Source organism: Betta splendens, chromosome 24 (genome assembly GCF_900634795.4).
Source record: "Betta splendens chromosome 24, fBetSpl5.4, whole genome shotgun sequence".
In the NCBI taxonomy this organism is placed as follows: domain Eukaryota; kingdom Metazoa; phylum Chordata; class Actinopteri; order Anabantiformes; family Osphronemidae; genus Betta; species Betta splendens.
The window spans coordinates 9403345-9417021 of record NC_040901.2 but is presented as its reverse complement, the minus strand read 5'-3'; the positions used below and the strand labels follow the sequence as shown (position 1 = coordinate 9417021).

Here is a 13677-nt window from a genome sequence, read left to right as displayed (position 1 = left end):
AGCAAACCGCCATGTTTCTTTGAGGGGCTCCAGGATCTGATGAGACCTTCCACCTTCCTCGTCCTCTCGGCCCACATTAATTCCCGTCTCATTCCGTTCTGAGCCTGAGCTCATCACTCGGTCATTGGAATCTTCAGCCCGGAGCCAATCACTTGTATGAAACATCAGCCTTTTTTTTCCGCTCTTCATTTCCCCCCCATCGCTCTTCTGTCTCCGTGTCTCCCAGCAATCGGAGGCTTTCGTCGTCTCTGCTCCTGGGTTACAGGACTTAATCAGGCCACTTTTCTGCTGAGCTCTCGGCTGAATCTCTTTTCAGGCATCGTACAAATGGATAAAGGCCCATCTCGCGCTCATCATCGTGTTCGGCTGTTGGGCCTCCATTTCATCCGCTCTGAATTGTCAGTATAATAGAAGGATGCGTCTTCAGCAAGGAAAACATTTACATTTAAAGCTTTGCCTGTGGAGATTATTTGCACCATGGTCAGTATTAGCTTAATAAAAATTTAAAAAAAAAACACAGTTTTGCATTTTCAGTCAAGCAAACTGGACTTTTGTGTCTGTCTCTTTCCTGCAAACATTACAAGCTGTTTATAAGTTCAAGGAATGAGGTGGGGTTGTGGTGAAAGCAGAAAAAGTAGACCTGAGTAATGACACAGGGTGAGGGTGATAAAATAGAAGATGAGGCTCATTGTGAGGCAGCAGAGGACCGAGTTTAGGATCCTCTACTACTGTTATACAGAGCTCAGAGCATGAGATGAGGTGGAGACTGATGCACACGGAGGATGCTAGAAAGTAAGAGTCAGAGTTTTGGGTGGGGACCAAACGGTGGAAGGCTCCAAAGTCCTGTTCTGTTCAAACGAGAGCCGGAACCCGTGCACCGGCATCCAGGGTTTAGAGCGGGACCGTCCCTCCAGGGCTGCAATCAGTCTTGCTCGCTGCCTTGCCAAAGTGCGGGCTCGGCAGCCGACAGCGTGCCTGCCTCATGCCTATCAATTCCTCAAATTTCAGTCGGATCGTGCCACGTAATGAGATTTGCCCCAGTCGCCCCTGAGCTGCAAATGAACTGCACCCGGGGCTCCTTGGTCTGAATTAAGCACACCTTTGATTATTGCAGCCAACGAAATGAGCAATTTTACACATGACGCTGCAAATTTATGTGCAAAAATGTAAATATCCACCGGAACCATTTATGATAATGTGGGGAAATGTGAGCAGTAGTATTCGATGCAAAGGTGCAGCATCACTGTCTGCTGGGAATGTGACGTGAAATTACCCACAATCCCCGTCTGCCCTCCCATCAGCTTGGCAGTCTCACAGAAGCGAACTTCCTCCCGTTGCCGTTTCACCGTGGGCTCCTTTTCATCCCACTCCTTCTAAGTAAATTGACAGTGAATCGTCTCATTAGCTGTGAAGCAGAAGCGTTTCAAGCAAATGTAGCCGTAGCAACAACTTGTCTTATGATGTTTGGGCTCAGGAACCTGAAGCAGGTTCTGAACATCTGGCTGGTTCCCCAGACTAAAGACGGGCCTCATTTGCTTCCATCTGTCTCAAAGCGGGTCCAGACACATTATAGGCGGTATAATGTTTTTGTTCCGTGCTTTAGTTGGCCGTTGCGGCTCGCGCTGAACACTGATTTTCTTGTAATATAATTCCAGCGTATCTTCGCTGAGACATCGGTGGGTAAACCGGTCGCCTCCTCAAGGCCCGCATTCATTATCGGTTGTCACTTGTGATTTATGGGGCCGGTGGTCCACGGCGCTGGCAGCCATATGTCTGCTCATCCCCCCGCGCACACGCGGACCCGTCCTGTTTACCGAGGCTCTGATTCATCATCCAAACGCACAATAAACACATCAAATGAACTATTCATGGTAGCGCCGGCGCCGGGGCCGTTCGTCCTTTCAGCTCCCAGCTGTGCTAAAGAAAAACACGCAGGCTTGGAACTACTGTATGGGGCAGTTGTGGTTTTCATATTCCAAACGTCCAGCCACTGTCAAAGATGGGTAATAAAAATTAGCTTCCTATTGCTTTGAATGGGTCATAGTGGGGAGTAATAGCATGTGCATCATCAGCATTCATTACAGTGAGCACCTCAACTATGCAGCGTGTGATAAATCTGCATAACATGTTCCCCCTGTAAACGCTCACAACTGTGGTCTGGACATTCAGAGGCCCATAAACAATTAGAGGCTAATTAGCACACGATGTTTCCAGCAACTTGGTGTGAATACATTTTAATGTCCAGTGTGTGTGTGTGTGTGTGTGTGTGTGTGTGTGTGTGTGTGTGTGTGTGTGTGTGTGTGTGTGTGTGTGTGTGTGTGTGTCAGTCCATCTGTGCTGGGTTGTTCACATCCCTGTAGTAAATGTTATCTGTTCTGGCAGAGAGTCTGTGTCGAATGGTGTGAGGGTGATGGAGCGGGTCGGAGCCGCCCTCGGTCCGCTCCCTGTGGGTCATCGCCGGGTCACAGCGACCGGGACCGACTTGTGTCAGCTGGGACCAGGGGAGCGGCGCGGGCCTCGCGTTCCTTCCAGCGCGAGCGATTTAGTACGCGTCACTCGGCTTAAAAGTACAACGACAACTTTTAATTGAGCAAAGATGAGTCGTTCTGATGTGGATTGAAGCTGCCAAAGCGTCACTTCGCATCCGATTCCCTCGCGACGAGCTGCTGCTGCTTTCTGTACGGCCGCGTGATGGATTAGCAGATCAGGGGGACATTTACCAGGGGGAACGGGGGGGGACAAAGCACGAGACAGACAACAGAGTGGTCGTTCCTGTCACACACCTCCACGATCCGCTGTGAAGGCGTCCGGCGCCAGCAGCTCGATGATGCGATCGTAGGAAAGCTGCAAATCTGCAGCCGAGAGCAGCGTCTTCCTCCCTCACACAGAGAGCCTGCATCATCAATCATTCTGTCCTATAAGGGCTCCCAATTATGATTCATGGTCTAATCAGAGCCCCTTCAGTTTGATTAAAAGCCAACACTCTACTGTTTCGCACATGTTGGGGTAAACTTTAATCTGAAAGGCTTTTTGCGTTTCCTGTTTGACTGGTGACTAGATTTGGCCCAAGGTCCAACCTCCCACCCAACACCTGGAGTGAATGAAACCAGCTGTTATTGGCTTAGTCGGTTATGATGATTATTTACGTGTAAAAACCAAATGCACGAGGAGAATCCTTCATGCATGATGCGGATCAGGACATGAACGCTGTGCTAAACGCTGTGTAGTACACAGGTAAACAGGGTTTTAATTGTGTTTACGCAGCGTGCGTGAGAAATGCGGAGGCTGCATAGATCGGCCCTGTTCCCCCGGGGACGGAGGCAGCGTGTTATTGAATAACAGCAGGACCCGGCCTCCAGCCGCTCCTGCTGTGACTCAGACTCCTAAAAATCCATTATTTAATGGATTAAAATTCATTGGTCGGAGCAGCAGCTTAGCAGATGTCTGCTTGGATGATCCCGGATGCAGTGTTTGGGCCACAATGCCTCCTTCTCACCTACAGGAGTTTCCTCCTAGGCACCCTTAAAGAGGAGAAAGACTTTATTCATATCAGTAAACATCCGACATATAAATGAACCAGTGCATCGTCTTCTGGCACCTTGGCAGGTTAATCTCTAATATGTTTATTTGATTTCATAATTTATTCACTTTACAGCAGGGAAATAACATCTGCAAATCTACAGATCTATTAAGGAGTGATGACTATAACAACTATAGGAACTGCATTTAAACTCCACAGAATAAATGTCTGTGAATGAAAGGCATCGTTTACTGTAGAGACTCACTACAAAAATGAAACTGACAACAAGCAGTATCGCAGTAATGTCCTATGACGCATGCATTGAATCCGCCTCAAGGGGGCGCTGTTGTTCTTGTGTAGGAGACGGCTCAGAATGACGCGTCGGTTGAATACCGACGGATGAAGCGTTGTCACGCCGCGTGACGGAGCTGGGGCGGAGCCGTCGAGGAACCGAACACCTCCCTGACGGGGATCGAACCCATTGTTGCTCCACCAATTGATTCGTCGCTTTGTGAAAGAGGCAACATTTTCATGCAGCACAAAAACTTGTTGGGGAAGAAAAAAAAATCAATTTCTCTCTGGAATAAAAAGGATTCTCAACTAGTTCAGTTGTACATTTCTGCCCTTTTAAACAACCTGGGAATCTTTCCAGTTCCTACAAATGCGCTTCCTCACGCGTCTGGGTGACACACGGAGGAGCGCAGCTGTCCGAACTTCCGCATGAAGTCCGTCCGGGCGCGGACCAACGCCTCCTCGTCTATGTAGACCGCCGGCCGCCTCGCCGTCACGAAGTACTGCACCTTCCTGGCGCTCCAGCCGAGCACGTACATGAGCAGGCCGCACACGGCGGCCGTGGAGCGGCCCACGCCGGCGTTACAGTGGACGTAGACGCAGTGGCCGTTCTCCAGGAGGCCGTGGAGCAGGAACACGGCCTGCGGCAGCATCCTGACCCGACCTGCGGAAGAAGAGTCGCCGTGAGTCTGCTCATTTTGGCATGCCTGGTCACCCTCCAAGCTCCGCCCCCTTATCCACCTGCCCAGCAGGTGTGAGCAGCCAGTCTCTGCACACTCGCTGCCATTTGGCACCGCGCGAGTCTGGTTCTGCCCGTGAACAGGATTTATTGGGCCCATCTGCTTCGCGTAGACGCCTGGACGGCGCTGATAACCACATTAAACAGAAGCCGGGACGTGGGACGGACTGTGAATGAAGAGCGGCTGCTTTGTGTGGCTTATCGATCCCAACAACAATAAGAGTAACAGAGATGAATTCACTAATGCCGTTCGCAGGGTTTCATTCCATTTTAAATAAAAGGAACGTCCTGTCGTGAATCCTCTCGCTCGGATGCTCGATTGCAGCGCGCCGAAATGCAATCGCATGCAGACGTTGAGTGACCCCTCACCCTCCGTGCTCATGTCCGGCGTGGGCATCCACACGTAGACCAGGCCGCAGTCGTTGTACAGGCGCGTCATGGCCTCCGGGCTCACGGCCTCGCGGTCGCGCCCGCAGCCGCGGCAGTTGCTGACCACGTCCCACTCCGTCTGGAAGTTGACGACGGCGGTGACGCCCAGCTCGTGCTTCATCGTGACGCTCACGTGCTCCACGTGCCGAGGGCAGCTGCCCAGCCACAGGCGAGGCAGGACCCTGGGGGCAGCGAGGAGGGCTCGGTTACCACGGTGATCCAGAGGAAGTCTGCGGTCCCGACGCCGTCGCCAGATTAGTTGAAGTCACTGGCGATGAACGGGGCCGGGAGACGTTTAACGATAACCATCCTCACCTTCAAATGGAAATAAATCCTCCTTTCACTAAACCTGAACAAGGATGAGGAGGTGACCATACGTACTGGGACAATCAATTTCAGTGATAAACAGCAATTATAACGAAATGGGAGAAGGCAAGGTTGAAAAACAAAGTCAACGAAGGGCGATGGAGGCTTTATATTCAGCTCAACGCTGGAAATTCACACTACAGATGTGATATAAATGATATGCATGCAAAACATCATGAAATACTACAGTAGTTCATGCCGTGTTTTTGCTTCGTTGCATCACCTGGAGAAATGCATGGCCTTCTGAGCAGCCACGCTGAAGTAGAAGCTGGTGGTGTGCTTCATCTCATCCGTGTGTCCCGTTTCCTCTATCCAGTGGCCGAGTGGGTGGCAGTAGACGCCGTCCACCACGTTCTCCTCATCAAACGAGCACCGCCTGTCGTGGCTCGGGCCGTTGCCTGGTGACAAACAAGATGGAGTCTGCGCAGGTCAGTGGCTAAATGCCCTAAATACTGCCCCTGCCTTTAAGAGGCAAATGAAACCGCTAACGAAAACAACATACAAGTATATAAATGATGATGTTTATGCAACATGCCTTTTAATTTTGAGTGTTTCTAGTTTATGCTACTTTTTTTTAAATTCCACTGTACAATTTCCACAATCCAGAAAGAAAACATGACCTTCCCTTCAACCAGCTCCCAAATAAAAACTAAATCACATGTAATAATCATTCAATAAAATATTAGGAATAAAAATGTTGCTCCAAAGGGGGTCATTTTGCATTCGTGTGCTTTATCGCTCATACCAAGAAGTACAAGTATAATTTGTAGGTTGAACTTGTAAAATTTGTACGCTTTCAATTTGCTATTTGTGTATTAAAAATATCTTTTTGTTCAGTCAATGTCAGCTCTGTCAGTGGCGTTTCAACAAATAGATGAAACATAGCTTCTGCACTGATTAACGTTTTGCTAATGCAAGTAAAGGCATGTAACTAAATGAAGTAGATTTAATGCCCAGAAGGCTTAATGGAGTTTTACTTTTAGTGTAATATTCAGGGGGAAAAAATAAAAATGTGTGTGTTTATTAATGCTGCATCGTGGCAAATGAACTAAAGTTCATTAGCTGGTAAATTGTGCTTTGTGGAACATAACAACTTATAAACGCGAAAAGACGCTGCCGTGACTGACACGTGGCACTGGCGCCATCGTGTGGCCGTGAGCGACCATCACACAATAAACCCAAACATGGCGGCATTCGCGTCCTTCGCCTAAAAGGTGAACGCTGCCGTCGATGCGAATCGCTTAAGCCTAGTGTGACGTCGCGAACGCAACGCGTGGCGTTCAGGGGCACAAGGCGGACGTGTACCTTCCCAGACGTAGGCGCCTCGGACCCTCTTGACGAACTTGAACCACAGCGTGTCTTTGAACGGCTCCGCCAGCTGCACGTCGCCGACCCACAGGCTCGGCTCGTGCGGCGACACGAGCTTCTGGGAGGCTTTCATCCGGACCGCTCGGTCCGGGTCCCACTGGCCCATTTCCGGACGCGAACCCAAAACGAAGACCTCTGTCTCTGAAGACTCCGGAGTGAGAACGACGCCGAATCGGAACAGCATTGTGCAGCGCGTGACATGGAGCTGTAGATACAGGGTGCTGGTTTGGCTGCGGGGGGGGGGGGGGGGGGGGGGGGGGGGGGGGGGGGGGGGGGGGGGGTCTGTGTATTTATTTAGCAGATGTAATAGTAGAACAGTAGATGTTCTCTCTTACTCTGAACTCAAGATAATAAACAAATGACAATAAACATAATGGTGGTGTGTAAATATTAATTTATAGACAGTTTTATTTGGGGCGTCAGTTGGTTTTGTTGTCTCTGCTCACTACAGCTGCTGGTATTTCATTATAGTAATTGAACTTATTATACACAAAATTATTTCCAATAGTTTAAGAAAAAGAAATGTTTAAAACAATAATGCCAAACAGAAGCATTTCTAAAGGTGAGAAGGTGAGAGGTCATTGCTGTCAGTGGTGCATTATAAGTAGAAGGTCAGCATGGCTCAAGAGTGAGATGCTGATGTGCTTTTTTACATTTAAATAAACTGAATTGAATTGAAATTGTTTGCTTGTTCATATTCAGTGTATTGTTTAGCAGTGGAAACATTTCCTAAAAAAATTAAAAGAATTTTAATTACTGAAAATACTTTTGCTACTTTAGTGTTTCATGGTTAAAAACTGCAACAAAAAGATATGTGATAAACATATTTATTAAATGATAGCAAATCACATGCCTCATTGGATAACTGTAGGATATCCAGCTTTTACTTACATCCATGACGCGCTATACTTGAGTCATAAAGAGAGAGGGGGGGGTTCAATAGCAAATATTGTGTAAAGTGCAGGCATAATTCTGTCACACAGAAATAATGCATTATATCTCAAGTTTGCTCCCCCCATGGCTGGTGCTACAAGGCAAGTCAGTGAAAACATTTAAATATATTCTCATTCTGTCAAACTACTGTGTAAAATAATATAAACGTGTGCATATTTGTCCGTCTTCAAAAATAAAAACTGACCAGCAAATGGGACAATTTCCAGCAAAAATCCATGCAAAGCTGAATCCTGTTTCACACCTTCATTGTGCCCAATCAAGATTAATGCATTAAGGCTTCTTTGTAACCTACTGTAGAATAGAAAGAGTTAATTTTCGAGTTAACACAAAACACGTTATTGCAACGTCCATAAATCGCCACAGTGGCTTTCGGGCTGATAGAAGAGGTCAGGCGTTGACATGACGCAGGACATGATGCAGGGACTGTCTGTCTAGTGACGAACACATGGCAGCAAGAGGCACGGGCTCCGTCTTGTGTTCCACCACGTTGAACTGGCACTTCTTTAGATGGTCGGACATGCTGGGAAGATCAGAGAAACCCCACGTCGTCACTGGGCTGAAAGCGGTGCTGAATCGCCACACCTGCAAGAATGAACAGAGCGTTACGTCAGTGATTCAGACATCTTGGTAATAAATAAATCAGGCTTTTAACATTTCTACTCACTCTGTTTTTGACCTGCCAGGACACGACGGGGCCTTGTCTTCTCTCCCACTGCAGCTCCACTATGCCTCTGGTCTGGAGCAGACTGGCACACACCTCTCTCATACAACGTGACACCAATGACAGCTGGCACAGGCTAAAACTGTCCAGGAAACTCGCTATGTGCCACAGTATCTCGATGGGTAATCCACTAATCTGGTCTGACTGAAAGTCACCTGGAAGCTTTGAACTTGGGCAAGGCTGAACGCCGAAGGCCTTCAGGTGCCTGTCATGAACCACCTTGGCCCCTGCGGTCGATGGGTAGAATCTTCTTTGGGAAAACGTGCAGCCGTAATAAGCCAGGGGGCAGCGGTACTCCATCCAGCCGTTAAGGCCAGCATGGATGTCACCGTGCACGTTTGTGAAATGGGACGAGAACTGATCCCGGCGGAACGACTGGCCACAGACGAAGGGGAACATGTGCTGATAGCGGGGGTTGGGAGGGAGGTAACGGTTGTGTGGGACCGCTTCCACCTCCAGCGCTTCCAGGACCAGTCCAAGGCGCAGGGAGTGAAAAGGGCTCGGGTACGAGAGCTGGGGTGCAGCATGGTCGCAGGCGGAGGCAGAGGCGATGTCGCCTACTCGAGTGTTTGTTACCAAGATGGCCGCAGGGAAAGTAAACGTCTGCGTGCCGAAGTCAACGCGGTAGCCATCAATATAAACGGTGTCCGAGATCCTTTTGCACTCTCTGGACTCCTCTAAACAGAAGAGCAGTGCTGCTGTAATCAGATCTATCTCTCCTAGCCCCATGGGGTCACTATCTTGCTCCAGATCTGAGGTGTCAACAGCCTTGTCCTCCATTTTGGGTCTTAACCTATACAGGAACCTGTCAGGGGCAAAGCCAAAGCGTCCATTGCGTAATGCACTCTGGCCGTGGCCCCTAAAACACTGGTTGTGGTTTTCCGAGAGAAGCAGTCTCCTGTCCTCCAGCACCACATGACCCGCCCTCTGTGCCACAGAATGGCTCACGTAGAGTGGGGACACCATTGGAGGGATCACTGGCTCCTGAGGAACACCGGAATGTGTGTCATCTAGCGCCTCAACGGGACATGGTGCTTTCAAAAAGGCCTTCGTGGGTCGTGACAGACGTCTGTTGGTTCCGTTTACAACTCTAAGATCCGTTCCTTCCTGGGTCCCACGGCCACTCAGGCAGCTTGAACAAACATTCTGCTCCCCAGTGTCGCTCTTATTCCTACCACCTTCAGCTGCAGATGTCGTTCCCTCCAGTCCATCATGAAGGTCTTCACGGCTGCTTTTCTGCATAGCAGCTCCTCCGTTAACGCCCTCTGGGCTGCTGTTAACAGAGCTCGCACTGCTAACAAAGTCTAGGGCAGCAGCTAAGGTCCGTGCGGTCTCAACTGTGGCATCGTAGAGTTTACTGAAGTGCTCATCGTTTAAGCCGTTAATTCCGAGTGCAATTTTCTCTTTTCCTAAAGCTGGTGGGGAAAGTAGTGCTTGATGTGAAGATGAAGATGACGAAGAGGAGGAGGCCTGAAGGACAGACACGAGCACATCCGCGTCCTCTGCCCTGTTCTCCTTCCTGCGATGGATAGATGGCTGTCCCTCTGAGGTTGGTGCCATGGCAATCACCTTGAGAGACTCGAGCAGAGTCCGCTGGTCTTGAAGGGCAAGCGCCATGTCCAGTTGCTCCACCTCCTGTACCCCACGGCTCAGACTTTCATACGAAGTATAGTCCAGGCAGCTCACAGGCCATCTGTTCCACTCCATAGTGCAGCACACAACTCCAGCTGGACACACCTCAAGGTGTGCAGACATTTGGTTGCGCACCAGGGTGGCAGGGCAGCCATAGCCACTATTTAGGCAAGGAACCCTCACCAGTGGGCACATGAGTTGGTGCTCGTCCGCTTTACATGAGTGAAATACAGCCCCGCAGACTTGAGGGCAGCTGGTAAGATCACAAGCAGCGCTTGGTTGAGGTCTGACCATGCACCTCAGGTTAAAACAGGACATACAGTGTACATGGTCCTCCCCCATCTTTTGAAGGTGCAACAGCTCTTACGGTTCACTCGACGATCCTCTGTTCTGTCAAATAAGCAGAAAAAGCAATTATGATGAGACAAGACAGAGGTTTTAATCACAGAAGTTGTGTTTAGTGGATTATACAGAGTTATCCAAGTCTATTTCAACCCTGCAAAGCATATAGGAGAAAAATAGTGTATTCCAGCCGTCAACATTGCACATGAGAAGTAGTCTTAAGCTTTTGTTTTGCTAGGATTTTGAAACGAGCCTGTTGACTCAGAGCTTTGGACCAGTCTTGATTGCTATATACACAGCAAACCACTAGATGTCGCTACGCCTCCTAAAATACATGTGGCATTAGAAATAGCAGTGTGTTTATATAACATTAAAAGGGAAGAGAAGAATCTTCATCCTGAACACAGAGCATCTATTAAAAAGGAACAAAACGGTATAGTTGCAGAAATCTTCAGGTTCTAATCTACAATATCCACTCAATGTATGAGGCGACTAACATTGTTTAAACTTGGCTTTATGTGAACATACTATTGAAACTTTGACATAATCAAGAACGACGTACAGAAAAACGAGACAGACAAAGCCCAAATGATCACAACCACATCTAATACGTAATTTTGGATAAAATGCATTTTAGTCAACAGATGATCCGAGTGCGAGCACGGAAGCATCACAGCTGCATACCTGCCATTTACTTTAAGATTGATTACAACCCAAGTTGCTTTCAACAGGCTGACGCTAACAAGAAACGCCGCTGCTTGCGCCGCGCAAAGCGTTTGGATTGCGCCACATCTCCGTGGCGAACCAGCTCGTTGACGTCCGCTCTTTCGCCATCAAAGCCACTTGTTTTTTTTAAACAATGACAAGTTAGCTTACACTGCTAATGTCGGCTAACAACAGCTAGCTAGCCCGGTACTTCCACGGTTCACAACCAGCTACTTCAGCCACATGACGCCGGGTCGGCGTCACAGTCGGTCCTCACCGTGTCGTCGTGTCGGCATGAAACCGTAAAACGAGGTATTCTTTCTTGTTCCATACAAAAACAAATGGCTGTAAACTCTGTGCCGCTTTGGACTAAGTGCTAATGACGAGCTCGAGCTTTCCGTCACTCTTTTTTTTTCCTTCTCCGAACTTTATTGAAAATATTGTCGCCTACAGCCATTTTGTAGCAACAGAAGAATAATTGAACAAAAAGTGAACAAAAACGAATCGTTTTATAAAATGAACATCTTTAGACGTGAGATTTGTAATTTAAAGTTTGATCCTTTGAGTCTCAGCATTTAAAACACACCTTGACCTCTTTAACAGCTGGGAATTATTTGACTAACATTGAAGATGTGCGCCTGCTAATCTGAAAGGCTTTCTGGTATTTATTTAGCCAAATATTTATTTGTTGTAATTTGTTCTTGCTTGTCATTGCATTTATTGCTGCAAAGTTGTTTGTGTCCGTTCTAAAAGTATACAAAACTCCAAACAAGCTAATAAAAAACTACAATGAATAAAAATACTGGACAAAATATATTAATTATAAATAGACTAGGATCCAAAGGGAAAACATTTTTTACAGTAACAAAATATACTTTTGTTATGACTTCCCATCTTTTTTGTTTCATGCAGTAACCGCTAACAGACACCAGGGGTCAGGATTGCACCGCTTTTTCTACCACGTGTCGGTAACGTTGACTGCCCTTTGGTTCATGAGGAAGACGGCGCGTATTGAGGTCGAGGTCACCTACAGAACAGGAACCTGGAGCTGCAGAAGCTGACTCATGGACACATCAACAGGACTCAACACACTCGTGATGACATGTTCAAGCAAAACCGTCTGGACAGTGGGACCACCACCCTGGTTAGGCTCAGAATCACATAGAAAATACTGGAAAAGAAGGTGAAATGTTTTCTTATATTTATTTATTTGTTTATTTCAAACTTGACTATATGCCTAATGCACATCCTCTAATGGAATATTAAACATATGCAAATTATGTGCATATTTGTATTGAAACCAAAATTAGTGCATGCCTGAACAAGACTTACAGTATAAGATTCCAAGAATGATGTCATCCATGGAGCTGTAATTTAAGTGTTTAAGTGTTTGTTTGCGGTTTGCTTTTAAGCAGGTTTATAGCGATTATCGAGCTTCTTAAATAAAAGTATAGGTTGTCAACATTTCCTTTTAATTCTCTGGTAGTCTGGACTGAACTGGTGTTTTGCAGCTTTGCCTGATTCCAGTTCCAGCTGGAGCTGTCCAGTGCTGAAACCCGTTGCCTTGCTTTGCGCATTTTTGAGAAATTTTGCTTGACTTAAAAAGAACCCCAAAACTATTTTAATGTCAGAAACTTTGTCATGTTGTTTCTCAACTGTCACAGTTGAAGGAGGCTATCAATCATGACTGGGGAAAAGCCATTTAGCCGAATACGTGTCTGCGTTAGCATTTTGAATACGCTATGGTAAATTAGCTTGTCAAAGTATTGATTGATGAGGGTTATATTTAAAGGAAATAAAATATAAATGTTTGTCTGTTATTTTGGAATACTCAATATTTCACAACTAGCAATCGAGGCATAATGAGTGAAAAAAGGAAAAATCAACTACAAAATGAAAACGTATCAGTGGAATACTTATATTACTAATATATCACCACTAATAATGTAATGATCAATTTCTCTCAGCTAAATCTGCATTTTAAACACAGACTGCAGTCCTCAAATAAACCTCTGCCCTTAAGTGTGCCTGCATTCAAGAAGTTTCTCTTTCTCATACGTGTCACTTTTACTCAGGTTCAGTATCAGATGCCCGCTCTCGACCCCTTGGGCGCCAGCAGTGTCAGTGTCATAACAACTCCTTTATAAGTTTGGATGTGATTTAAGCCCCCTTGCCTGAGTCGTGTGAGTGAAACCACAGGAGCCACTGTCATATCTATAGAATATGTGTGGACACTTTATGTAAACATGCAATCTAGCAGCAACTTAGCACCAATCCAGCCTTTTTCAGGTTTAAATTATTTTTGACAGAATTGTCAGAAGGGTGTTGTTTGTACTGTTGTAGCAAATATAATAGGTATAATAATAGTATACATCTATCGTGTGATAAAGGTGAGTCAAGCTACTAGAGTGGCACAACCTAGATTCGCAACTGGCCTCTGTTGACCTGATGAATGAAATGTCACCGGGGACTTTCAGCCAAACGGTGGGTGGCGCCACACCAGATGTTGGCTTCTGTCCATGGTGCTGAAACGCTCAACCTATATCTTGAATAACAGGCGACCTACTATATTTTGAAAAAGCCTCCAGCCAAAGCACTGCGATCTAAGAT

At 47.0% G+C, this 13677-nt stretch overlaps 2 protein-coding genes and 1 long non-coding RNA gene across 7 annotated transcripts; 1 reads left to right on the top strand and 2 right to left on the bottom strand.

Moving 5' to 3' along the window:
• Positions 1 to 3589: 3589 nt before the first annotated feature.
• epm2a (EPM2A glucan phosphatase, laforin) lies at positions 3590 to 6947 on the bottom strand. Its single transcript, XM_029140317.3, has 4 exons — positions 6651 to 6947; positions 5569 to 5743; positions 4920 to 5161; positions 3590 to 4475 (listed from the first exon to the last, which is right to left on the bottom strand). Exons 1-4 carry the CDS (start codon positions 6895 to 6897, stop codon positions 4192 to 4194), a joined length of 948 nt encoding a protein of 315 aa, XP_028996150.1. The 5' UTR covers positions 6898 to 6947; the 3' UTR covers positions 3590 to 4191.
• On the top strand, positions 4353 to 12531 carry LOC114849179 (uncharacterized). Of its 2 annotated transcripts, XR_003784578.3 has the most exons (3): positions 4353 to 4494; positions 5662 to 5773; positions 11980 to 12531. It is a non-coding gene; the product is annotated as an uncharacterized LOC114849179 (long non-coding RNA). The 2 variants fall into 2 exon arrangements; XR_008693780.1 differs by lacking the exons at positions 4353 to 4494; positions 5662 to 5773 and adding an exon at positions 11207 to 11379.
• LOC114849175 (F-box only protein 30-like) lies at positions 7525 to 11501 on the bottom strand. Of its 4 annotated transcripts, none has more exons than XM_055506104.1 (3): positions 11239 to 11501; positions 8332 to 10410; positions 7525 to 8249 (listed from the first exon to the last, which is right to left on the bottom strand). In XM_055506104.1, the coding sequence occupies exons 2-3, from the start codon at positions 10360 to 10362 to the stop codon at positions 8055 to 8057; spliced, it is 2226 nt and encodes a 741-aa protein (XP_055362079.1). In that variant the 5' UTR covers positions 10363 to 10410; positions 11239 to 11501; the 3' UTR covers positions 7525 to 8054. The 4 variants fall into 4 exon arrangements, with proteins under 4 accessions (XP_055362079.1, XP_055362080.1, XP_028996148.1 ...); XM_055506105.1 differs by having other exon boundaries at positions 8332 to 10405; XM_029140315.3 differs by having other exon boundaries at positions 11345 to 11501.
• Positions 12532 to 13677: the final 1146 nt, after the last annotated feature.

Coding starts and splice junctions, on each gene's coding strand:
- LOC114849175 (XM_055506104.1), bottom strand. CDS start 10,362: ATGGGGGAGGACCATGTACACTGTATGTCCTGTTTTAACCTGAGGTGC. Junction 8,250..8,331: donor CCTGGCAGGTCAAAAACAGA/GTGAGTAGAAAT, acceptor TCATTCTTGCAG/GTGTGGCGATTCAGCACCGC.
- epm2a (XM_029140317.3), bottom strand. CDS start 6,897: ATGCTGTTCCGATTCGGCGTCGTTCTCACTCCGGAGTCTTCAGAGACA. Junction 5,744..6,650: donor AGGCGCCTACGTCTGGGAAG/GTACACGTCCGC, acceptor GTTTGTCACCAG/GCAACGGCCCGAGCCACGAC. Junction 4,476..4,919: donor GCCGGACATGAGCACGGAGG/GTGAGGGGTCAC, acceptor CTTCTTCCGCAG/GTCGGGTCAGGATGCTGCCG.